Source organism: Myxine glutinosa, chromosome 10 (assembly GCF_964187855.1).
Source record: "Myxine glutinosa chromosome 10, kmMyxGlut1.1, whole genome shotgun sequence".
Classification (NCBI taxonomy): Eukaryota; Metazoa; Chordata; class Myxini; order Myxiniformes; family Myxinidae; genus Myxine; species Myxine glutinosa.
Window position 1 is genome coordinate 3,396,436 of NC_136270.1, and position 26,921 is coordinate 3,423,356.

The 26,921-nt window shown below is 46.7% G+C and overlaps 2 protein-coding genes across 19 annotated transcripts in view; both read left to right on the plus strand.

The window, feature by feature from the left end:
- Positions 1-26,921, plus strand: part of LOC137434292 (trafficking kinesin-binding protein 1) — a 1,208,017-nt gene that overhangs the window by 958,230 nt on the left and 222,866 nt on the right. The window lies entirely within an intron of this gene.
- Positions 1-26,921, plus strand: part of LOC137434291 (catenin beta-1) — a 193,715-nt gene that overhangs the window by 126,059 nt on the left and 40,735 nt on the right. For all 18 annotated transcript variants that reach the window (XM_068127165.2, XM_068127169.2, XM_068127168.2 and 15 more), the window contains 3 exons: positions 3,211-3,355; positions 3,866-3,969; positions 5,128-5,262. In XM_068127165.2, coding sequence (XP_067983266.1) covers positions 3,211-3,355; positions 3,866-3,969; positions 5,128-5,262 — 384 coding nt within the window. The remainder of the gene's footprint in view (positions 1-3,210; positions 3,356-3,865; positions 3,970-5,127; positions 5,263-26,921) is intronic.

Genomic DNA, 26,921 nt, shown 5'->3' on the forward strand with positions numbered 1-26,921 from the left:
GTAGGGAGAGCTGTTGAAGGTGTGTCAGAGATTTCAGAATAGCTTGGAGAAAGGGAAGAATGGGGCGGACAAAAGGTTTGATGGAGATTGGGTGAGGCACAGTGAGGTGTTATTTGAGGAGGGGGAAGAGCGAGGCAGAAGGTTGGGGGAGATGAAGGTGAAAGTTGGAAGGGGGAAGAAGCAGGGAGGATGCTTTGAGGAGGAGGGGTGAGGGGAGTCTAGGAGGGGAGGAGCGAGGGAGAGTCTCGGAGGGGAGGGGTGTGGGGGGAGTTTAGGAGGGAGGGGAGGGAAGGGGCAAGGGGGGAGATTTGAAAGGGATGGGTGATGGGGAAGATTTGGAGGAGGGGCAAGGGGGTAGATTTGGAGGGAAGGGGTGATGGGGAACTTTTGGAGGGGAGGGGTGATGGGGAAGTTTGGGGAGGGGCAAGGGGGAAGATTTGAAAGGGATGGGTGATGGGGAAGATTTGGAGTGGAGGGGCAAGGGGGTATATTTGAAAGAGATGGGTGATGGGGAAGATTTGGAGGGGAGGGGTAAGGGGGTAGATTTGGAGGGGAGGGGTGATGGGGAATTTTTGGAGGGGAGGGGTGAGATTGGATTTTGAAAAGTGTACGATTCATGGGAAACGAACATTTCTTGCAAAATGAGTTTCTTGAGACCTTTGAGTCAAAAATACGTTTGAGGACGCTGAAGGAGGGGTGGAGGGCTGGAGAGTTTAGGGAATGTAGAAAAGAGGAACTGTAAGAGATGGTATTATTGTTTTTTTTGGAATGAATAGATTTGGTGAGCAGGACGAAAGCATCCTTTTGTAGGAGAAGAAGAAAAAGGTGTTATAATATATGACAGAAAACAGTTGTTCAGGGGAGAGATTAAACATTTCTAACCACGTGATCACGAACAACGTGAACGAAGAACGAACGAACAAATAAGAACAACAAATAAACGAATAAGAACTGAGAAGGAAATATTTTTTTGGGGGGTTTTTTTTTGAGTAGAGATATTAAACAAGGAGGTATGGGGTGAACGACTGGGACGAAACAGAGAACGAAAGAAATTGCAGCGCATTCGACGAACAGCTGAGAGAAAACAAAACCACAAGGTCGGAGACGGTAGCCTAAGCCTCCTACACTAGTACTAGGACTAGGCCTCAGAATACTCGACACGCATTAACCGACGATTGTGTATACATGTACGAAAAATTAACACTGAAAATGTTCCTAAAGACACGCGAAAGGTACACACACCGAAAGATAGATACAGTCTCGACAAAAACACAATTGTGAAAAAAATTTTGTTGTTCATATTTGATTTGTGAAATGGTTTTATTTATACTTTAAATATATATATATATATATATATATACAGACTTGGCATTTAATATGGAATTTTTTTTTTTCTTGACTTGGGTTTACTTTCTGAACTCAGTATATCAATCTGGTGAGTTTCCTTTACCCTTCGGTGATGTCTTTGTTGAAAGAACCATGTCACTGATTGTCTTTCGCAGCAAGAAGTCAATAACAGGATTATATCACAGGTGGCGTGACAAAATGTAAGGACAGGTACATTTGACGATTGGCTTCACAATCAGGTATATAAGGGTTGTTGCGTTCTGTATTAGTGGAAAACAACTGCTGCGCGTCTACAAAAGTTATTGCCGCTTTCTCTGGAGATGGTCCGTCAACTTGACTATGCTGTTTGTCATGGAGTGGTGGCTTTATGAAATTCTGGCATGAAACAGCGTGCTATTGCTCGGCAGTATGGCATCACTCAAGGTCAGGTGTCAAAGATCCTGAAACGAAATGCTCAGAGGGGTGTCCCCACTCCAATACCGAGGCCAGGACGTCCACGCAGAACCACAAGGAGAGATGATCGCCAGCTGCACCGGTTAGTCTGCAATGGCCGTACCAAGTCAGCTAATCGGCATAGGGCTGAGTGGCAGCAACTGACAAATGTGCCTGTATCCAGAAGGCTAGTCAACCAACGACTGGTTCAAGCAGGCTATCATGCCAGGCATCCCCTGAGAAAGCCACGCTTGACCAGACAACACAGCCAGCGCCGATTGCAGTGGGCCAGAGAGCACCGTCAATGGCAGCCAGAACACTGGAATCACGTGACCTTCAGTGACGAGTCTAGATTTCTGGTCTGTCGTCAAGATGGCCGCGTCCGAGTGCGCAGACAAGTGCATGAAGCCCACAACAGAGATTGTATAGTGCCAAGAGTCCAAGCTGGATGTGGTGGGGTGACCGTTTTGGCTGCTTTTCATGCAGGGGGCAAAACTGACCTGGTTGTTCTGAATGGAAACCTGAACCAGTTCAAGTACAGGGTCATTCTGGAAGAAACATTGCTTCCATTTGCTCATGCAGCCTTTCGAGGAAACTTTGTCTTCCAAGATGACAATGCACGGCCTCATCGTGCTCGCATGATCCAACACTTTCTTGCTGACCGTGGTGTAGAGCATATGGAGTGGCCTGCCATGTCCCCGGATATGAATCCGATAGAGAACTTGTGGGCAGAATTAACGCGTCAAATCGACAACTTGGACCAGCAGCCGACCTCTGTGCGTGAATTGCAGCAGACTATTGTCACTGCATGGCAAGCGATTCCTGTCCAAACCTTGGCAAATCTCCTGATCAGCATGCCTCAACGTGTACGTGCTCTCCTGAATGCTCGTGGGGGTTACACGAAGTACTGAACTGTAATTTTACTGTCCGTAATCCCAGTCATAATTTAGCTTTTGTTTTTGTTGAATTTTTTTTTGGCTAATGTGCAAAATAAAGAGATACTTCTGGAAACGTGCAGAAGTTGAACACAGTACTGTCCGTGAATTGACTTCAATATCAGTTTCCATCACTTTCAAGGATCAATTTATTTGCTTCGAAATGTCAAATGTGGTTTTTGTTTCTTTTAAAGGTCACATTAACAAAATCTAGAATAATTTCAACATAATTCCAATGAACTTTTGGTTCTAAGTCATCTTGAAAAGTAAGTTCACCCCCACAAAAAAAAAATTCCATATTAAATGCCAAGTCTGTACTTTTTGATATTTTTGTAATAAAAGGATGTAAAAGTCATACTCTCTCTCTCTGTCTCTCTCTCTGTCTCTCTCTCTCTCTCTCTCTCTCTGTCTCTCTCTCTCTCTCTCTCTTTCTCTCTCTCTCTCTCTCTCTCTCTCTCTCTCTCTCTCTCTCTCTCTCTCTCTCTCACACATCCAGCTACTCATCTTGGCGAGTGGTGGCCCCCAAGCCCTCGTGCATATCATGAAGTCGTTCCGCTATGAAAAGCTGCTATGGACGACCAGCCGTGTACTGAAGGTCCTGTCCGTTTGCAACAGCAATAAGCAGGCAATCGTGAACTGTGGTGAGCATGGAATTGGTATTTTGCATTACATTTGTGAAATTGCTAACGGCAAAATATTGCATCCCAGAAATTTCTTCAACAGTGAAACTTTAAAATGAGGGTATTCAATTTTGTGCATTTAAAGTGAAACTCCAGTGAAGTTTCAAACTCAGAGTTACTAAATCTTCCTTATACGTAGTGTGGACGTTGCCACGTCTCGTCTGTGATTTCCTGTTTGATGTTTACCAGATTCTCAGCACGATTGTATGTTTTGTGAATTTGGTTCATTCATTTATTAATTGCATTTAATATTTATTTACTTCAAGGTACATACTCGAAGCAGATACATACTCGTTGTTCAATTTGATCTGCTTGGTGCATCATTATTTTTAAAAAAAACAAAAAAAAAAAACACCAGGTTCTTAATACAGCTCTGGTCATTATGGTTCTTCTGTGAATGTGGGACCCTTGCAGTACATTTTTGAGCTTTTGTTTAGAATGCACACCTTTCAACACCTGTGCCTTTTCTAGGAGGTGTACAAGCAGTGGCTCTGCACTTGGACCATCCTAGTATGCGCCTCGTGCAAAACTGCCTGTGGACATTGAGGAACCTCTCTGACGTTGCCACAAAGGAGGTGAAGATTATTTATTTCTCGATGTATCTCGGTCCACCAGGATTTTATTTTTCCTTCTATACAAGATTGAGGCTCATGGAAGAGTGAGGTGACAGAGGATAAACGGGTAAGCAACTGCCAGTGGGATGGGAGTATGGAGGCACAGTTGGACAGAATAAGCAAAGGGAATGTAAAAAGAGGAGGGAGGAGCGGAGGAAACGATAACCTGCAGGTAAGAGGGTAGGGTTAATGGGGGTGAATATAATTGGAAAGGCTAAGGGGGTGGAAAGATTGAAAAAGTTGAGGATATATGTTAGCGCACCATTGGTTGAAGCCCTGAAGGGAGGACTTGCTTCTCGATACTTTTGTTTTTTTTTGCTCTTGTTTGCAAAAGCTCAGTCCTTCATTATCACAACTAATTCAGTTCTCTCGATGTGGTTTCTTGCCGCAGAGATTTAAATGACCAGATGCCATTTTCTTCCTCTATCAGTGCAGAAAGCGTTTAAAGGTAGTATGAGAATACAATGTCCTTGTTGGCAAATTGGGGATTGGTGCGGAGTGGGGTTGTGAGAGGGGTGAGGACCATTTATCTTTATGTTTATCCTTAATGATTTGAGAAGGAAATGCTTCAACATAAGCATTTACCTGTTCTTTGCTCCCCATCCTAACCCAATTTTGAAACACTTTGTCCAACTAGCAATAGAAAATCAAATCGTAATTGTATTGAGAAATTAGCAAACCAGCGGATCTTTGTGACATGTTTACTTCTGGATCAGGAGCTTTGTATCGATCAAAAGTCAAAATCATGATTGTATTGAGGAACCGGGTCCCTGGGCACCCAAAAGACCCCGAAGACGCAAGAGCCCGAGGACCAAAAAGACCCTTGAGTACGGCAGGCAGGTATGCTACAAGATCATGGAGACCAATGAAATTTTCATGGCGTTCAGTTTGAAAATATGACGTGACTTGACAACAAAAATGACTTGCTGACAACTCTGAGAAATCACATGATCATTTTAATGTGGAAATGTCTCCCCAATTCCTTTTGATCATCTGCCAGGAACATTGTCATCATATTATCTTTTCCACGTGACTTCCCCTCCCTACCAACCAATTTATCACTCCCTCTTTCCTCCCCCCCCCCCCCCCCCCCCCCACCTCCCAATCCCGACAATCCAGGAGAACGTGGATTTGCTGCTCAAGCGCCTCGTTGAGTTACTTAACTGTAACGACTACAACGTGACAACTTGTGCTGCGGGCATCTTATCCAACCTCACCTGCAACAACAGCAACAACAAGCTCACAGTTTTCCAGGTGCCATCCATCACGGCGGCGTATACGTGTAACATGTATCCAGAGCACCTCCATGAGACAAAGTTTACCTTGATTGTTTCATTGATTCCACTTCCTATGGTGTTGGAGCTTGTTCCATATATAAACCAGAACGGCACTCGGTAGAGCGCATACCCCCGCCAGAATGAACAGTTTGTCTTGTATCCCACTGATAGGCCGGATATGCATCCATACCATAATCTCATCAGCCTGCTCTTGTCAACGACCCGACTCAGCCACCAGGTTTTGTCATAATCCGTCCATAACTTTTTCAGATATCTTGCTATCTACTATATAAGAGAGATGTCTGTCGTGGAAATCAATCAGGTCCACAACTTTGTCCCATAGGTAGGTTTAATCACAATTAGATCTCTGGCATCATCCTGTAAAAATACAATCATGCAATAGATATCAGGATCTTGGTATCATACAGAAAGGACCGATAATAAGAGTCAAAGCAAGCGAGTCTAGCATATATGTGCGGGTACGTACCATTCAAGACTACAGGACTACATGTCATAGTAAATGTCACAGGAGTGGCTCAGCGTCGCGGATGTCCCAGGTCTTATAGACGCCCCTCAGTGGTTTAAGCGAGTATCACTCCTGGGTTCAGCTTTGGTATAATTTCACTAAATTCTCCCCGCCGTTCGAACTATACTGCCGCTAGGCAGATTTCAAGCGTGCGTCAGCATTAATTGATTGGGGACGTCATTCCATGTCAGTCGGTCCACCCGTAGCGGTCGGGGTGGCGAACTACCCTGCTAGCTCGTGTCCGGAAACTACCGGGTACGGCGTCCCCAAGCCCGGAGTCCCCTGCGTCGGAGTAGCCGCTGGAGGCAGGTGTCGGAGGGGGCACCTCAGAGCCTTCAGGCAGGGGTGTAGGTGACGACAGAAGTGACGGCAAAAGTTCCATAGAGGAAGCTTCGGTAGAGTCCATAGACTCATAGATCGGTTCGTCGATATCCCTATAAGGGTCGATGACCCCACAAGGTGCGAGATGGCGTACGGAGACAGTGGACTCGCGTCCATCTGCCATCATCACACGAGCATGCTCGGGATTAGCCTGGAGTACCTGCACCTTCTCTACAAAGGGGTCGTACTTGCTTGTGCGCACCGCTCGTTTGAGATAGGCCGGCCCCGGCTCAGCGAGCCAGCTGGGTAAAGATCGGATACTACCCGAGCTTCTAGGGTGGTGGAACAGTCTTTCGTGAGGAGTCTGGTTGGTGGCCGTACATAGGAGAGCCCTGATCGAGTTCAGAGCCGCAGGTAGCGACCAAGCCCATTTATCGAGACCCCGGCCGAGGGTCCGGAGGCTTAGCATGATGGTCCTCCATATAATCCCATTGAAGCGTTCGATCTGCCCATTCACCTGGGGTCTGTACGGTGTGGTGTAACTCGAAGCAACATTATTTTGGAGCAAATAACCTCTCACCTCCTGAGACAGGAACACCGCACCCCGATCGGTATGCACGTAGGCCGGATACCCAAACATAGAAAACAAATTCTGCAGGCACTGTATGACAGTGGCAGCCGTCATATCCCCGCACGTGTAAGCAAAAGGGAATCGCGAGTACTCATCAACGATAGTGAGCAGATAACGAGAGTTGATCGACGCCGGCAGCGGTCCTTTGAAATCCATTGCCAATCTCTCCCACGGTCTAGTAGCCCTAACCAGCGTCCCCATGGGAGGGTTGTAAAAACGCGGTTTGAGTTCCGCACATATAGCACAGTCACGGCAGATCCGGCAGATGTCCTCAATCGAGTATGGCAGATTACCACTACGCACAAAATGAGCGAAACGCGCCACCCCTGGATGACACATAGTGTCGTGCAAAGCGCGCAGTCCCTCCAAAGTTACGATCCCCGCGCACGTAGCCGGCCTTGATAAGGCGTCGGCGACCAGGTTATCCTTCCCCGGGCGGTATTTGATGGTGTAGCAGAAGTCGGCGAGTTCGATACGCCAGCGAGTGATTTTCTCATTCTTAATACATTGAGCATGTAAGGTTTCATACATGAACGCAACGCTTTGTTGGTCCATGATGATTTGGAAGCATCGCCCGAGTAAGTACGGTCGCCATCGCCGAATCGACTCGACGATCGCGTACGCTTCTTTTTCGACAGACGAATGCCTCCGCTCAGCGGAGGTGAGAGTCCGCGAAAAGAAAGCCACAGGGTGCCCCCCTTGGGAGAGAGTCGCCGCTATTGCATGATCCGAGGCATCACTTTCTAAGACGAAAGATTCGCTCTCGTCGATCGTCACCACAGCGGCGCCAGCGATGTCGGCCTTAAGGCCCCCGAAGGCCGCCAAGGCGGCCGGGCTCATGGGGAACGTGTCGCAGGCCACGAGGGGGCGGAGCTTCACGGAGAAATTTTGCACCCACTTCGAATAGTGGGCGAACAGCCCGAGAGCGCGCTTCAGCGAAGCCCGATCGCTAGGCGGAGCCATATCGAGCAAAGGTCACAGACGCTCCTTATCCGGAGAGACCGAGCCATGGGTCACGGTGTACCCCAGAAGATCTATCGTGCGTAGAGAGTAACGACACTTAGCCTCATTCATGGTTAGGCGATACCTCTGCGCGACCTCGAGGAAGCGCTTCAGATTAGCATCGTGATGCCCCTGGTCATACCCACAAACCGTAAGATTGTCCAGATATACAAAGACATCTGTCAAGTTCTCCTTAGTAACGAGGTCGTCCATAGCCCTCTGAAAACAGGCGACCCCGTTCGTCACCCCAAAAGGTAGTCGGGTGAACTGGTATAACCTTTGACCCGATTCAAAGGCTGTATAGATGCGATCAGCCCTAGAGATGGGGATCTGATGATACGCACTACGCAGATCGAGAGTGCTGTAGACGGAGTACTGGGCCACCTGTCGTACTAGCGCGTCCATCCCCGGTAAGGGGTAGGCGTCAAGCTGTGTAAAGCGATTAACCGTCTGTGAGTAGTCGATTGCCATGCGCCGGCGATGGGCCTCACTTCGCACCACTAAGACCTGGGCCCGCCACGGCGACCGGATAGGTTCGATAACACCGTCCTTTAAGAGCTGGGCCATTTCTTCCGCAATGAATTGCGCGTCTGCTCGTGAGTAGCGCCGCGATTTTACCGCTACAGGAGTGCAGTCAGTGGTCAGGTTGGGGAACAGCGAAAGAGGCTCAATTTCCATTTTCGCGAGTGCACACACAGCAAGCTTGTCCGTCCCACCGAATTCCATTTCCAAACGTCCATGTCGCTTAAGAAAATCGTGTCCTAACAGAATGTCAGCACATAATGCAGGCAAGACCATGAGATGTACATCTGGAAACATGCGTCCCTTTATCGCAAGTTTCAATCGACATTCCCCCTTCGTGCTGAGCCTAAGTCCTTGGGAGGCCATGAAGATCCGTCGTGTAGTCCCGAGGACCGGCCACCCATGGTGACGCACCAGCCGCTGGTCGATAAAACTATCCGTAGACCCCGTGTCGACTAGGGCCCGCGCAAAAATGCCTTCGACCAAGAGCGGAACAATGGCCTGATCAAGGCCGGAAGATCCGGCAGGTATTGTGCCGTCCGAGCGAGAAGATCGCGTCTCGCGTGTGGATCCCACACTGGCTGCAGTTTTCCGGTCGTTTGAGCAGCCTCCGGAGGGCCCCCGTGCCAAACGCATAGTTAGTCGTGCCGGAGCAAGAGCGTGTAGTTCGTACGAGCGGCTGTCAGATGGCGCTCGTGTCACGTGCGAAAGATCGCAGTCAATTGTACTTTCATGTGCTGGAGCAAGAGCGTGTAGTTCGTACGAGCTGCCGTCGGATGGCGCTCATGTCATGTGCAGCGTTTGCTGCAAAACAGGAGGAGCTTTCAGAGCAAACACTTGTCGTTTGTTTGAGGAGGGCGTTCGAACGCCAGTCAAGGTCGGTCGCTCCGCGGCCGGTCGTGTTCGCGCCATTTGTTTTGGCGGCCCGATGTATCTCACCAAGGACGTGCGTGCAGCCAAGGGCCCGTGAGGAGGAGGACCGCTCATCAAAGCCGGGTGAGGTGCCCCGCTCTGTGCTCGGTCCGTTGGCTCAGCGATAAGCCCATTCAAGGTCGCGCGAGCTCCTGTGCCCCGCGCGGTCTTCTTGCAGACTTTTGCAAAATGTCCTTTAGTCGAACACAAATGGCATATTGCTTCCCGAGCCGGACACGCCGACCTGGGATGCTGTCGATTGCCACAGAAGTAACACGTCGCGTTCCGGTCAGCCTTTGGCCTGGCTGCTGTAGCTGCTGCCAGGCCGGAATCCGAGTCCACCTCGGGAGCGGCCAGGGGCTCGGCCGTAGTCGAGTCCGCACCCGTATCCTCGGCGGTAGCCCTCTCCGGTCGCGCGAGTTGAGAAATCCCCGCAACGACCCGTGCGTGGTCATAGGCGGTAGATTGTTCCCGGGCCTCAGTGTAAACGTTGGCCACCCGTAGTGCCTCCGCGAACGTCAGGTCAGCTGTCTCCAAAAGTCTGAGTCTCAGACTTGAAGAGCTGATCCCAGAGACGAAAGCATCTCGGACAAGATCGTCCTGGACTTGCTCGTGTGTCCGTACCTCTTGAGTACTGTCCGCGAGGAGATGTCGCAGCTCCTGGGCGAAGCGATCGATCGACTCAGTGGGCTGTTGACGCTGCGTTGCGAGCAGATGCCTGTTGTACACCACGCTCCGTTTCTTAATGTAAAGTCACTTTATTTCTGCCACGGCGGCATCGTACGTCGTACATCGTGCGATGCTCCTGTAAACGCGGTGGTCGACTTTGGTCTGCAGCACAGACAGCTTCGTTTCAGCGGTGGGAACGGCATCCTGGGCTCCGAACTGGTTCTCCAGCGTTTTGAGCCAGTGAGTGAACTCCGAGCCCGAATCCTCAGCTTGTGGGTCGGCGCCGAGTGTCGGTACATTGATCATCTTGTGTCCCGCCATTTCCGTAGATCTTAATTGTGATTAAATGTCGTGGAAATCAATCAGGTCCACAACTTTGTCCCATAGGTCGGTTTAATCACAATTAGATCTCTGGCATCAACCTGTAAAAATACAATCATGCAATAGATATCAGGATCTTGGTATCATACAGAAAGGACCGATAATAATAGTCAAAGCAAGCGAGTCTAGCATATATGTGCGGGTACGTACCATTCAAGACTACAGGACTACATGTCATAGTAAATGTCACAGGAGTGGCTCAGCGTCGCGGATGTCCCAGGTCTTATAGACGCCCCCTCAGTGGTTTAAGCGAGTATCACTCCTGGGTTCAGCTTTGGTATAATTTCACTACAATGTCTGCCTGTGTGTGTCGCTATTTTTCTCAGAGATGGCTGAGCGGATCTTCATCAAACTTTCCGAGGTTCATCAGTGAGTGCCTGGGAGTGTTTTAGGCAAAAAAAAAAAAATTTATGAAAAAAAGAAGAAGTTTTTTTTTTTTTTGGAATCGCTCGATCGTGCCTAAGACTTTTTAAATTAATGACAGCTATATACAAGTACACATTTGCATAAATAAATACAAAACAAACACCAGACATTTGAATACAAATAAATCAAAGAATTCCGGAAGTGTACGAAGTTGGTAGTTCGGCTTCTTCTTCATTTTGAATGGCATCACAGTTAACTCAGAAACGTGATGAACCCCCTTCCTCTCCTGCCTCCCCCCTAACCCCCCCCCCGCCCCTCCCCTTCCCTTCCCCTCTTCCCCCCCAATCCCCCTTCCCCCCCTCTCCCCTTAACCCTCTCTTATCCCCCTTCCCCCCTTTAGCCCCCTCTCCCCTCTCTCTTCCCCCCTCTCCCCTCCTCACCTCTCCCGCCTCCCTCCCCCTTCCCCCCCTTCCCCTCTCCCCCGCTCCCCCCCCTTCCCCCACCAGGCAACGCCAGTACTTCTGCTAGTACTGTATATCGTTTTTGGCCCAATCTTTGAATTGTGAAGAATCACTTTCAAATTATATTAGCTGGATCCCGATCTTCACCAAAATGTAATCAATTCGTCCTTGTCACACACCCAACCTGTCCACCACGTTTCGTCCAAATCCATCCGTAACTTTTTGAGATTGTAGGACAAACAGATGGATAGTCAGACAGCCAAAAGTGAACCAATTGCTTAACCCTGCTTATCGCTCCGCATGTCTAGGGTAACGATATCAACAACAAGGTATGATTTATCAAGGTAAAAGTTAGATGAAAATACAAACAACACACAGATAACAATATAACAGAAAAACACGACGGATCCAGTTCGGAAAACGTAGCTTTGATTGAGTTTTAAGGGGCAGCTGTAGATTCGACCCACACATGGAGCAACTCCTGAACCAACCCTTGATGGGTATATCCGCTAGTATATTATATAGAGTACAAAGATATGAAACGTCGATATACTTTTGGATTAACAGTGAGGCCGATGGCAGATCAACATCGCATTTGAACTTGAGGGTGACAGTAATGTCTTTAAATCAGAACAGTCGTGTTGGCAGGAGCAATCGGTTATTTATCACCGAATTAATTCACCGCAGCTGTGATTCGGATTTTGTAAAAGTAAAGCAAATTGTTCATCTAATCCCTAAGAGCTGCGCATGAATAAGCTCGTGTGCCATTTTCCCCACTTGGCATGTGCTGTGGTGTTTGTCGCTTCGTAATGTATTCTACATCGTCACTGATGATTTGCCAACGAGCAACGAAGCTGGTGTGGGATTTGAACGGTTCCGTAGCTCTGATGTTGCTTAGCATTTATTCCACATTTAAATGCTTTACGATTGAGCCAATTGGGATGAGTGGGAATTGTGTACGGGCTTTTGTACAACTGCTCTTGGACATGTAACTAGTAAGCAAAATATTTTTTTTTCCTTTCTGTATATGCATATATTTGGGGGAAACAACTTTACACCACGATATTCAGGAAATCTGACACATTATTATCACATTAATTCAATCCATCAGGTTATCTACTCTATTTCACGGGGGGAGCGGTAGGTGGGCAAAGGGGCGATGCGGTTGAAGACTGTTGTAGGGTGAGGAATTGTAAGCCCTTCTTCACCTCCTTCATAGATGATCCCAGCTATTGGTAATTCCCCTGACTGTTCTTGTGTAAATGTTGAAGCAAAATAACTATTTAAGCCTGCCATCTCTCCTTCAATGGCCCTACACTTGTCCTAACTTATTTACCCCTTATATACTTAATATTCTTGAAGCCTGGTGTTGGCTTAGCGGTTAGGGTGCCAGCTTGGGATCCTAGGACCCTGGGTTTGCATCCCGGTCGATTGCTGAATTAACGCCAGGGGGGTTGACTCAGCCTGGCATCCTTCCGAAGTCGGCAAATTGAGTACCAGTTAACTGGTAATTCCCTGTGTGTCGCAAGAGGCGACTAACAGGGTTGGCGTGCAGGAAGGGCATCCGGCCATAAAACATTGCTTCAAAAAAGGGGGCCACGGTGCCCAAAAAAGGCGAACCCCCGCTCTGCGGGGAAAAAGGGCCTCTAAAGGTGTTTTTTTTATACTTAATATTCTTAACCGTATCCTTCTCATATTCTTTTTACTGTTTAGCGGTAGGGCAATGCCGTCTGGAACAGCATTTGTCTGTCGTCCAGTGTATGTATGTATGTATGTATGTATGTATGTATGTATGTATGTATGTATCTATGTACCTTCTGCTGGAATTTTGTGGGTTTATTCCCTTTAAAATTCGTTTTCTCTGCAACCGTTGATCTGATTGACACAAAATGTTCACCATAGGTGCACCTCCTCCTGTAGAATTTTAATGATAATCATGACGTCATATGTCACGTGATACGGGTGCCATGTTGGAAAAACCAAAAAACTTCACTCCTCCATATCTCTGAAACCACTCCATGAAAAAAAAATTTGAAAGGTGGCTCATTGTAAAGTTATTATGACATCATAAATCGACAAGTAGAATGCTTTATCCGATCAGTATGACATTTATTGAGCGTGATCTAGGGATAAATTGGTCAAGAAAAAAATTGATAACGTCATTTGTCACGTGGTTCGGCAGCCATATTTTTACGGCGCAGCCCATAAGGCAATGCCACCTGGAACAGAGTTTGTCTGTCCGTCCGGTGTATGTATGTCCCTCACAAACTTCCACCAATCAGAGCTGAGGATCTGGTCCGATGACAGGGGGACAGCAGACTCTCCACTCAGCAGATCCAAGCCCGGTACACGTTTATTAGACTATCAGTCTTGGTTTTTCTTAATTAGTCTCTATTTACAATGATACTAATACAAGTCTGATTCCAGTCGCATTAGTTTAGACATAAAGACTTCAGCTTATCCTTAACCCTGCTTATCTTCCTGGAATATACACTACATGACCAAATGTATGTGGACACCCGAACATCACACATTTAATTCCAAAATCATGGGCATTAGTATGGAGTTGGTCCCCCCCCTTTGCTGCTATAACAGCCTCAACTCTTCTGGGAAGGATTTCCAAGAGATGTTAGAACATTGCTGCGGGGATTTGCTTCCATTCGGCCACAAGGGCATTAGTGAGGTCGAGCACAGATGTTGGGGGATGAGGCCTGGCTAGCTGCCTGCATTCCAATTCATCCCAAAGGTGTTTGGGGTTGAGATCAGGGCTCTGTGCAGGCCAGTCAAGTTCTTCCACACTGCTCTCAACAAACCATTTCTGTATGGACCTCGCTTTGTGCACGGGGGCATTGTCATGCTGAAACAGGAAAGGGCCTGCCCCAAACTGTTGCCACAAAGTTGGAAGCACACAATCGTCTAGAATGTCATTAATTGTATGCTGTACCATAAAGATTTCCCTTCACTAGAACTAAGGGGCTGAGCCCGAACCATGAAAAACAGCCCCAGACCATTATTCCTCCACCACCAAACTTTACAGTTGGCACTATGCATTTGGGCAGGTAGCGTTCTCCTGGCATCCATCAAGTCCAAATTTGTCTGTCGGACTGCCAAATGGTGAAGCGTGATTCATCACTCCATAAACGCGTTTCCACTGCTCCAGAGTCCAATGGTGGCGAGCTTTACACCTCTCCAGCCGACGCTTGGCATTGCGCATGGTGATCTTAGGCTTGTGTTAGGCTGCTCGGCCATGGAAACCCATTTCATGAAGCTCCCGACGAACAGTTGTTGTGCTGACGCTGCTTCCAGAGGCAGTTTGGAACTTGGTAGTGAATGTTGCAACTGAGGACAGAGGATTTTTACGGGCTTCAGCACTTGGCTGTCCCATTCTGTGAGCTTGTAGGTCAGTAGCCTACCACTTTGTGGCTGAGCTGTTGTTGCTCCCAGACGTTTCCACTTCACAATAACAGCACTTACAGTTGACCGGGGCAGCTCTAGCAGGGCAGAAATTTGACGAACTGACTTGTTGGAAAGGTGGCAGGCTATGACGGTGCCACCTTGAAAGTCACCGAGCTCTTCATTACGGCCCCCATTCTACAGCCAATGTTTGTCTATGGATATTGCATGGCTGTGTGCTTGATTATATATACCTGTCAGCAATGGGTGTGGCTGAAACAGCCAAATCCACGAATTAGAAGGGGTGTCCACATACTTTTGATCATGTAGTGTACTTACCCTGCACACTGCGCTCTTGCTCCTTTAACATTTCCCATTTCTCTGATGCAGATTTCCCTACTGTTTTTGTCCGAATCTAGATTGCCTAACTCTCTCCTTATACCCTCAAAGTTTGCTGCCTGAAATATAATTGCCTCGCTCTGCTATGCTAGCTAGCCTGGTGTTGGCATAATGATCGAGGTCGCTAGCTTAAGGTCTGAAGGTCTTGAGTTTGAGCCACTGTCATTCTGTTATAAATAACACCGGGTGGGATGACACAGCTTGCCATCCTTCCTAGGTTGGCAAAATGAATAGGGACTTTCTGGGAAGAATGAGCCATTCAAGTATTCTGTGTCAGAGTGGTGACTTCTCTGGGATTGTGCCCAGTAGCCAAAGATACACTGCATTGGCAGCCATGTGTCTGAAGATTCAAAAAAAGTTTTGGTTCTTCTTCTTCTTATATCATCCTGAACTCTAACTCTTAACGAAATACGTTTTTTGGATACAGAGTCGAGGCTCGTGGAGGAGCGAGAATGTAAAATGGATGAGAACGTAACAGAAAAAAAGGAAGCATACAGACAGCAGGGTTGAGGGACAAAATATAAGGAGACTTGGACAAATACGAGATGTGGTGAAGAAAGAGGGATATGGAAGGAGACAGAGGCAGAGGAAGCAAGATGGAGACAGAAGCAAACTCTCAGGAAGGAAAGACTGGATACTTGAAAAGAGGTCGGGTTCGGGAGGGTTAATGGGGTAGAAAATATCATGTTGTGGATGGGGGATGATCTCAGATGGTGGAGAAGAGTTGCCTTGAGGAAAGAATGAAATCATTTACAAGGAAATTACATGTTGTGAGATTTCAGAGAGATCCGTTAGCGGATTCAGCATTGCTTACGGCAAATACGACTTTGTTATTTTTATTGTGGATATTTTACATCGTGGTTTTATGTAAGGTGTGATGTTTTCTCTTGCTTTTGGAAGGTGTTGGTAATATAAGCAGCAAAATAGAGCGCAATTATATTGGTTTAATTTTGAAGCACGTCGTCTCATCTAAGGCCTAATTGTATTGTTGATTATTCAAGAGCGGTTGTTCGGTACATTTCTTTTCAAATATTCATGGGATTGGATTAGTCTGTGGTCAGTGCTGGTAAATAAAGGTCGTGTAAATGTAGTTGGGAAACAAGTCACTAGAGAGTGAGTCAATCGGGGAACAAGGAGAACATCTCGGAAGATTAGAAGTGGTGTAATAAATACTTGATGTGGGCAGTACCGGGCTGGGTGGATTCAAACAGCAGTCTTTGTTGTCAGAAGTGTGTAAAAATGACAAACCTGAGGATTGGTATCGATGGTCAAAGGAACAAATAGTTAGATTGCAGGGGATAATGCAATGTGAACAATTTGTAGATAAAAGTTGGTTACGTCTGCGGAGGGAGTCGGCAGAGATTGGTCGTGGTGAATATGGTAATAGATGGTGGTGAGAATGGGCTGCGTGTAGGCTGTGGTGGTAGGGGGATAGTAGATGGTGGTGAGAGTGGGGTGAGTGCAGGCTGTGGTGGTAGGGGGATAGTAGATGGTGGTGAGAGTGTGGTGAGTGCAGTCTGTGATGGTAGGGGGATAGTAGATGGTGGTGAGAGTGGGGTGAGTGCAGTCTGTGGTGGTAGGGGGATAGTAGATGGTGGTGAGAGTGGGGGTGAGTGCAGGCTGTGGTGGTAGGGGGATAGTAGATGGTGGTGAGAGTGGGGGTGAGTGCAGGCTGTGGTGGTAGGGGGATAGTAGATGGTGGTGAGAGTGGGGGTGAGTGCAGGCTGTGGTGGTAGGGGGATAGTAGATGGTGGTGAGAGTGGGGGTGAGTGCAGGCTGTGGTGGTAGGGGGATAGTAGATGGTGGTGAGAGTGGGGTGAGTGCAGGCTGTGGTGGTAGGGGGATAGTAGATGGTGGTGAGAGTGGGGTGAGTGCAGTCTGTGGTGGTAGGGGGATAGTAGATGGTGGTGAGAGTGTGGTGAGTGCAGGCTCCTTTTGCAGACCCTGATGCTCCTTTCTGGCTGCTCCGCATCCCTTCTGTAAAAGTTTTGCGTGAAACCGGTAAACAAACTTCAATTCAGTATTCTCAATTGCAAACAGCCATATACCTGTCAGACCTCATGGACACAACGAAGACATATAATCCAAAATCTTGGGACCTGACAAACGAACTTGAGTGAGGGGAGATGCCTCCATCAAAATACGCGCTAAAACTCGAGCAATATCCATGTCACAACTATGCGCGTTGTTTAAATTAAATATGTATCGGGAAAAATGCACGAAACAAGTGGTTTGGTCCACATTCGGTCTGCAGCAATAAGTACATCAAGGCGGTGTCGGACATTCCTTGTATTTCCGTGCAGCCTTCTTTGTGCTTTCCATCATCGACGTGGTCATGCGGAGCTCGAAACAGGAACGGCCCACATTTATTTTATTGCCAATATTCTTTCTGCATTCTGCCTGTTTGTATTCTTTATGACCATGGCAAAGGCCATTGCACAATCAGCACTGCTGGATGCCAGGCTGGGTGAAGCTGTCATAACTTGTTTCAAATATGGGAATCTCTCTTTTCTCCTGCATGGGGGAGAGTGTGTGGGAGGGGGAGCGGGTTCAGGGGTGGTATTATGCGGAAGATTCAGCACAGCCTCTTTCGCTTGTCATTCTGGGTCCAGCTGAGCAGATCTCCATCTTTTAACAACCGGAAGTCCTCAAATTCATCCTTCAACATTTCTGCACCTGCCCTGTATCTGCAAAATCTATCCAGCTTGTTCTTGTCACCTGCCCTACTCAGCCATCAGAATCCAAAGATTCGTCCGAATCTGTCCATAACTGTAGGGGATATCAAGATATTGTTTTTGGCCCTGTCTCTCAATGGTGAAAAATCACTTAAAAACTATAGTATCAGGATCCAGTTTTTTTTTTTTTGTATACTGAATCGAGGCTCGTGAAAGAGCTGACATTTATTTCACAAACAAATCAACCAGACAAACAAAATGTACAAAAAGAGGGAGCGGAAGACAAGATGGGGAGAGAAGGGGAAGCACACAACCACAACATTTGAGAGCAGGGAGAAGTGTGGGAGGGAGAGCGCTTGGGGGCAGGAGGTGTGGGAAGGGGAGGGGGGGGGGGGGAGAGGTATAAAACACAAGGGGACCGATTATTCACCCAAATCTCTTGTCTATTCGTCCTTGTCACACTGCCAACCTGTCCACCAAGTTTCACCCGAATTCATCCATAACGTTTTGAGATATCCTGCTCACAGACAAACACAGACAGACAAACTTGAGTGAAAACATAATGTCCGTCCAACCTTCATTGATGGAGGTAGAAATGGCTTGATAAAGAAAGGTCTTTGGCACGAGCTAAATCAAAGACCCAATATATTGTCTTGTGTATGGCCCCCATGCCAATTGCTCAACTACGACCAAACGACAGCTGATGCAGTGATTGTACACGTCAAAGCCGATTGGTTAGAGGATGACCATTAGGGTGGTCCAAAAAACATCGATGCTCTACTGGATTATTGTTAGAAATGGTCTAAAACATTCACCCACCAAATATTTTCGCTCAATTCCATCTAGAAACTCAGACACACTTCAATTGAAATATGGCGTTTTTTACCAAATTTGGCTAAATGAGAACAATCCAATAGCAACCTAGGTGGAAAAAGTACATGCACTATTGTACTAAGCCATTTTGTGGTTCGTGACTTTTTGCATGCGCTTGCGCCTGTGAGTGTGAAATCATCACGGTCGAAACATGTTTGACAATGCTTGAAACATGTTTGAAACATGTTCATACATGTCTGACTCATGTTTCGACCATGAGGACTTCACAGGGGTATGTACGATCAATGACATTATTTAGGAAAAAAATATTTCTAAAGTCTTTGTAAGCCTCAACATGGACGATTTTCATTGAAATTGACCAAAATGACAAATTTATATGTTGAGTGTGTATGAGTTTATAGATGACTCAGATGCAAAAAGAATTTTGGGTGAATGATTTAGACCATTTCTAACAATAATCCAATAGAGCATCAAAATCCAGATAAAAAAGTGATTTTTTGTGCATTTTTGGACCACCCTAATGACCATGCTTGAAGCTATTTAGAACAAAGCTGTACCTGAGCAGAGAGAGCACTTTGTGCTCTGAACGAGGTCTAAACCATGTCGGCTATTCATATTGTTACAGATCCGGGGTTCAGGGGTTACCACGAGGGGATTCCTCAGACCTGCTCCCTGACCTCTGAACCTGAGGCCACCAGCCCCATGTAAAGTAAGTACACCCCATGTGAAGTTTTGACTTTTTCAACATATTTCAACATACAGCTATTTGATCTTCATTTCAACAATATTGATAGATAAAGGTGATATAATATAACAAATATCATGAAACATTTACATTTTGTAGTCCATTGTATAATTTAAATAAACATTAATGCAAATTTTGCATGTGGAAAAAGTAAGTACACCCCATGAAATGTTTTTTTAAATCTTTTTAACATATGTGGACATATCAATATTTGATCTTCATTTAAACAGTATCTACAGATAAAGGTGATCTAATTGAACAAAAAACAATGAAAAGTTGACTTTGCAATAATTTATTCAACAAAAAATGAACAGAGATGCCATTTCCTTCTGTGCAAAAAGTAAGTACACCCTTCACCCTTGGCTCTAATAGGTGGTATTGCCCCCTTTGGCAGAAACAACCTCAAGTAGGCGTTTCTTATAACTGTCTACCAGTCTCTGACATCGACTGGGATAAATTTTTGCCCACTCTGCAGAATTCTTTCAGCTGTGCGATGTTTGAGGGGTTTCTTGCATGCACAGCTCGTTTCAAATCCCCCCACAACATCTCGATGGGATTTAGATCTGGGCTTTGACTTGGCCATTCCAGAAACCTCCATTTCTTTCTTTTCAGCAATTCCTTGGTGGATTTACTGGTATGTTTAGGGTCATTGTCATGTTGCAAGGTCCACTTTCGGTTGAGCTTCAACTTTCCGACAGATGGCCTCACATTATCCTCAAGCACCCTCTGGGGCAATGAAGAATTCATAGTGGATTCTATGATTGTGAGCTGCCCAGGCCCTGATGCAGCAAAGCTGCCCCAAACCATAATATTTCCACCACCATGCTTTACAGTTTGTATCAGGTTCTTGTGTATGCTGTCTTTGGTTTTCACCAAACATGTCTTCTGGTACTGTGGCCAAATAGCTCTACCTTTGACTCATCTGTCCAGAGCACATTGTTCCAGAAGTGCTGGTCTTTGCCGAGGTGTTCATTGGCAAACTTTAATCTTGCCCCGATGTTCTTTCTGGACAGCAAAGGTTTCCTCCTGGCACACCTCCCATGTGGATCAAATTTGTGCAGCCTCTTTCTAATGGTGGACTCGTGCACTTTGACATCAACAGTGGCAAGAGCTACCTGTAGGTCCCGTGATGACATTCTGGGGTTCTTGGAGACTTCTTTCAGCATCTTGCGGTCTGCTCTCTGGCTGAACTTGCTGGGGCGGCCTGGCCTGAACAAGTTAGCAGTTGTTTGGAAACTTCACTTGTAGATGATCTTCCAGACAGTCGAATGATTGATTTCAAATTGTTTGGAGATCTTTTTAAATCCCTTCCCAGACTCGGAGGCATCTATAACCTTCTTTCTGAAGCCCTCAGAGAGCTAATTTTGATCTAGGCATGGTGACACCGCATACTTCAACAACAAAGAGCAAACCAAACTAAATGTCTGAGGTTTAAATAAGACAGGTTCCTCCAAGATCCTCTCTAACGATGTTCTAATCATTTGCACCTGAGCTGGTGCACCTGATTCTAATTTTAGGTATTTGAAATAGTGATAAATGTAGGGGTGTACTTACTTTTTCCACATGCGAAATTTGCATTTATGTTTATTTAAATTATATAATGGACTACAAAATGTAAATGTTTCATGATATTTGTTATATTATATCACCTTTATCTGTCAATATTGTTGAAATGAAGATCAAATAGCTGTATGTTGAAATATGTTGAAAAAGTCAAAACTTTACATGGGGTGTACTTACTTTTTCACGTGACTGTAACTCCGCAGTCAGGCGGGGTGGCTGCCGATTAGAACAGCTGAGCCTAGCAGGATTTTCGGTCCCTGGTTAGACGTTACCTTACCGTTGGCACGGCAGCCCTAATTAGCGGTCATGCCCTCAACAGCCACCTGTCTATTTATTATGTATGGCCGATCAAACCATGGATGGCTGTTGGCTAATCTCAGTGCCAATCAGTGGGGCAAAACTTCTCATCTATCTAATCTTTACGTACTATGTCGAACCAATGAAAGAAAGAGACAATCAAGAAGGATTGAAAGCCGTTTTTTGTGGGGGTTTTTTTGTATACTTGGTCGAGGCTTGTGTAAGAGCCAACTCAAAGAACATATAATAAAGGCAGCAGGAGACAAGGGGGGGGGGGGGGGGGGGAGAGAGGGAAGCACAACAAGTGTAGGGAACAGGGACCTTGGGAGATCTGTGGAAGAGAGGCTGCTATGGCGAGGTACACGGGATAAACAAGATGGACACTACAGGGACTTTCAGAAAGGAAAACAGAGAATTTGAAGGAGGTGGGTTTGGGGTGGAATAACTGGGGTAGAAAATATCATGGTTTTGGATGGGGGAAGATAAGACATGGTGGTGAACAGCTGTTTTGAAGACCTGGAGGGAACAGTGGGATTGAAGAGAGTGTGTGAGTTTGTTCCAGATGCGTGGAAAAAGAGGAATGAAAGAGTGAAGGTGAGTCTTGATTTTGGCAGTTTCACCAGTAGAGGGTTGCTGGCTGATCTTGAATGTCCTGCAGGAATATTTGGGGGACAGACACAGAGCTGGGGTGCAAGGTCGGCAAGGAGTCAGTAGAAGACAGACCACCAACCTCCCTGTGGTGAGAGAGTGAAAGACCTTCAGAATCAACTTCATTGCAGGAGATAGTAATTATCCTAAAAGCCTTGGCTTCCATAGTGTGAAGGCGAGCTATGTGGGAGGCAGGAGCACCAGCTCAGAGGGGAGAGCAGTACTCCATCAAGCTGTGGATGAAAGCTTTGTTTGTGGTGAGCAGCTCAGGTGTGCCAAGGAAGGACATCGCTCAACGGAGGCTGCCGAATCAGCGACTGGCTTTGGAGGCCAGGTATTTACAAGTGCAGTTTACCACCAATAAAGCATGTATTTACAAGCAGGCAAAAGCACAGGAGAAAAATAGTTGCCCTTAAGCATGCAAAGATCCCATTATATAATTATTCAAATCTTGTCACCAAACATGACATAGGAGCCTCATGCATTCGGGGATGATTAGGGAGAAATGGGCCAGAGAGAGGGAGAGACGAAGAAGAATCGTGGTGTGGGTCCGAACCTGGCCTCACCCGTACCTGATCCGATAGGGTGTAAGGTATGGTGAGTGGCTTGGCGCTCTCTTGTGACACCTGGCGTTCCTCAGTGTTCCACTTGGAGCGCTTGCTTGGCACCCTTTTGTGGCACCCGGCATTCCTCAATACTCGCTTGTTGCCTCTCTTGCCACTTGGCAGCCCTCAATGCTCTCTTGGCACGCTTGCTCGGCGCCATCTTGTGACGCCTGGCATTCCTCAGTACTCTTCTGTGAATGGCTCCACGACACAGTCTGCACAAACTCTGAACGACATGTCTGCTCTCTACATCATGGATTCACCTGGTGCGAGACATGAGAACAGGAAAAAACAATGCCTTACCAATATCCACTATTTTGGACAGCATTGTCACCCCGGAAATGCAGCAATGGCCAAGTTGCCATTATACACGTGTACTGTACTTACTACAGGTTCAAAAGTCCTATAAACTACATGAAATGCAAACGGTGCTCAGGCCATACATTTTTAACTACTCCCCCTTACCCTGTAAACAATATCATTGAGTTGAGGCTAACACATCAATATTCTGACACAAAGTCAAAAAAGACTCCAATTGTCTGTTTCTGCATCTCTCTTGCACTCGATGAGTAAATTAATGGGTGATGTTTCACCCATGAAGTTGCATCTTGAAAGTCTGACTCGTAGTGTCGCAAATCGCGTTGCCGCAACATCAGGATGCCATTTTCTGTTTGGAAAAAAAAAAAAGTCAGCAGTTTTATTCTTATACAGGAGGAATCGATTCAGCTTCAAATTCTGATCAGAGAAGCCCATGAGGATTTGTGCGCGCTCTTGAGATCTCGATAAACCCAAAAAGCCACGGGTTTCGCAGGTAATCTTGAAACCCGACATCGCCGATCAGCTGCTGTTGGTACGTGAGAGTTATTGGTCATGGCTGCCATCATGGGTGAGAAATGCAGATTAGCAACAAGCTTATAGTAGTCGGTCCTCCATTTGCATGGTGGTTACGATCATGAAATACACCGTGCAAATGAAAACCGTGTACAAAGATACCAAAGGCCGAGGACAATAGGAGGTTACGTTCTTGAAATACACCGTGCAAATGAAAACCGTGTACAGACACCAAGAGCCTAGGACAATAGGAGGTTACGTTCCAGGCTCACAAGATAACATCCCTCATTCATCCAATAGATTAATATACATGCAACAAAATATTATTAAACAATTTTAATGTAATTTAAATTTGCTACTTTTAATTTGATTTAATTTGTAATTACCTCTACCACCGAAGGTGGATGGAGGTTATGTTTTCAACCCTGTCTATCTGTTTGTGAACAAGATACGTATCTCAAAAGGTTGTGGACGGATTTGGACGAAACTTGGTGGACAGGTTGGGTGTGTGACAAGGAAGAATTGGTTCAATTTTGGTGAAAACCCGGATTCGGATCCGGCTAGTAAAAAAAATTAAGTGATTCTTCACCATGAGTGATAGTGCTAAAATCGATACATAGCACGACATCTCAAAAAGTTATGGACGGATTTGGACGAAACTTGGTGGACCGATTGTGAGGGTGACAAAGACGAATCATTTCGATTTTGGTGAAGATCTGAATAAGGATTCGGATACGAGAATTATTTAGACATGCTGAATGGAGAAGGTGGATCAGACTCGGCAACGGTTGTTAGAGTGAGATGTGCATGGAAGAAGTTTCGGGAACTGAGTGTCGTTGAAGCTGAAGTGAAAGGTGTATGCTGCATGTGTGAGAAGTGTTACGATTTATGGGAGCGAGACATTTTTTTTTTTTTTTTTGTATACTAAATCGAGGCTCGTGAAAGAGCTAACATTTATTTCACAAACAAATCAACCAGACAAACAAAATATATAAAAGAGGGAGCGGAAGACAAGATGGGGAGAGAAGGGGAAGCACACAAACACAACATTTGAGAGCAGGGAGAAGTGTGGGAGGGAGAGGGCTTGGGGGGAGGAGGCGTGGGAAGGGGGGGCATGTATAAAACAAAAGGAGACCAAGGACTTCCAGGACAGAAGTTGGTATTTCAAAAAAGTGTAGGGTTTGGGGTGAAATTAGCAGGGGTAGAAAAGATCAAGGTTTTGGATGGGGGAAGTTAAGAGATGGTGGTGAACAGCTGTTTTAAAGACCTGGAGGGTGGAGTGGGATTGAAGAGAGTGAGGGAGTTTGTTCCAGAGGCAGGAGAAAAGAGGAATGAAGGAGTGAAGGTGAGCAGAAAGTCTTGATTTTGGCAGTTTAACCATAAGAGGGTTGCAGGCAGATCTTGTGCGACCTGTAGGAATATTTGGGGGACAGAGCCCAGAGAGAGCTGGGGGGGGGGGGGGGCAAGGCCAGAGAGGAATCGGTAGAAGATGGAAAGACCACCAACCTGCCTGCAGTGAGTGAGTGAAAGGCCCTTGGAGTTAGCTTCATCGCGGGAGATTCCAATGATTCTGAACGCTTTGGTTTCAACAGCGTGAAGACGAGCTAGGTGTGAGGCAGGAGCACCAGACCAGAGGGGAGAACAGTATTCCATAGAGCTGTGGATGAAAGCCTTGTATGTGGTGAGGAGCTCAGGTGTGCCAAGGAAGGACTTTGCACGACGGAGGATGCCCAGTCGGCGACTGGCTTTGGAGGCCAGATTTGAAATGTGGTTTTCCCAGGAAAGATCATGACAGATAGTGAGACCCAAAAGCTTGAGTGACAGAACTTCTTGGAGAGGATTATTCAGAAAGTGGATGGGAGGGTTGTCCAGTCGGTCTTTTCGGAGAGACATCGTAAGAGTGTGAGATTTGTCAGGATTGAAAGACATGTTCCACTTGTTTGCCCAGTCTGTGATTTTGTCCAGGTCTGCAGAGAGTGAGGAGGCTGCAGACTGCCGATCTGAGGGATGAGGAATGAAGCGACAGAGAGTAGAGTCGTCAGCAAAGAGATTGAGAGGATTTTCAAGAGAGTCAGAGAGATCATTGATGAAGACCAGAAAAAGCACAGGGCCCAGAACACTGCCTTGGGGAACTCCAGCCTGAACAGGAAGAGGAGATGAGAGAAACCCATTCAGGGCCACACGTTGTCCGACTAGAGAGGAAGTCCGCCAGCCATGCATGGAGATTTCCATGGATACCAAAGGAGGAGAGTTTGGTGAGCAGAGCGGGGTGCCAGACCGTATCGAAGGCACGTGAAATGTCAAGGGAGACAGCTCTAATTTCCTGTTTGGTGTTGAGGACCTCCATCCGAGTATCGTTGAGAGAGGAAGACAAATGATGAATTGCGAAAGATGATGGGAATAGAGCCTGTGATTGATGCTGTGAAGAGGAACAGGTTGAGATGGTTTGGTCATGTGTTGAGGAAGGATGAAAGTGACTGGTTGAGAAGAGTGATGGAAATGAATGTAGAAGGAAGTAGAGGACGGGGAAGACCGAGAAAGACTTGGCTAAAGATGGTGGAAGAAGAAATGCGGGCAAGCATTGGTCTGTTGCAACTACAGACCAATCAGCCTTCTCCCAATTATCATCAAAGTCATGGAATCCATCATTGCTTCGGATATGAAATCTTTCCTCTTCTCCAATGGCTTGATCTCTGATCATCAATTTGGTTTCAGACCAGGTCACTCTACTCTGGACATGCTGCTTCTGCTGTCTCAACAATGGATGGAGGTCCTGAATGCCAAACAGGAAATTAGAGCTGTCTCCCTCGACATATCACGTGCCTTCGATACGGTCTGGCACCCCGCTCTGCTCAACAAACGCTCCTCCTTTGGTATCCATGGAAATCTCCACGCATGGCTGGCGGACTTCCTCTCTAGTCGTAGTCAACGTGTGGCCCTGAATGGGGTTCTCTCATCTCCTCTTCCTGTTCAGGCTGGAGTTCCCCAAGGCAGTGTTCTGGGCCCTGTGCTTTTTCTGGTCTTTCTCAATGATCTCTCTGACTCTCTTGAAAATCCTCTCTATCTCTTTGCTGATGACCCCACTCTCTGCCGCTCCATTCCTCATCCCTCAGATCGGCAGTCTGCAGCCTCCTCACTCTTTGCAGACCTGGACAAAATCACAGACTGGGCAAACAAGTGGAACATGTCTTTCAATCCTGACAAATCTCACACTCTTACGATGTCTCTCCGAAAAGACCGACTGGACAACCCTCCCATCTCCTTTCTGAATAATCCTCTCCAAGACGTTCTGTCACTCAAGCTTTTGGGTCTCACTATGTGCCATGATCTTTCCTGGGAAAACCACATTTCCAAGCTGGCCTCCAAAGCCAGTCGCCGACTGGGCATCCTCCGTCGTGCGAAGGCCTTCCTTGGCACACCTGAGCTCCTCACCACATACAAGGCTTTCATCTGCAGCTCAATGGAGTACTGCTCTCCCCTCTGAGCTGGTGCTCCTGCCTCACACCTAGCTCGTCTTCACGCTGTTGAAACCAAAGCGTTCAGAATCATTGGAATCTCCCGCGATGACGCTATTTCCGAGGGCCTGCCACTTACTCACCGCAGGCAGGTTGGTGGTCTTTCCGTCTTCTACCGACTCCTCTCCGGCCTTGCTCCACCAGCTCTCTCTGGGCTCTGTCCCCCAAATATTACTACAGGTCGCACAAGATCTGCCTGCAACCCTCCTATGGTTAAACTGCCAAAATCAAGACTCTCTGCTCACCTTCACTCCTTCATTCCTCTTTTCTCCCGCCTCTGGAACAAACTCCCTCACTCTCTTCAATCCCACTCCTCCCTCCAGGTCGTTAAAACGGCTGT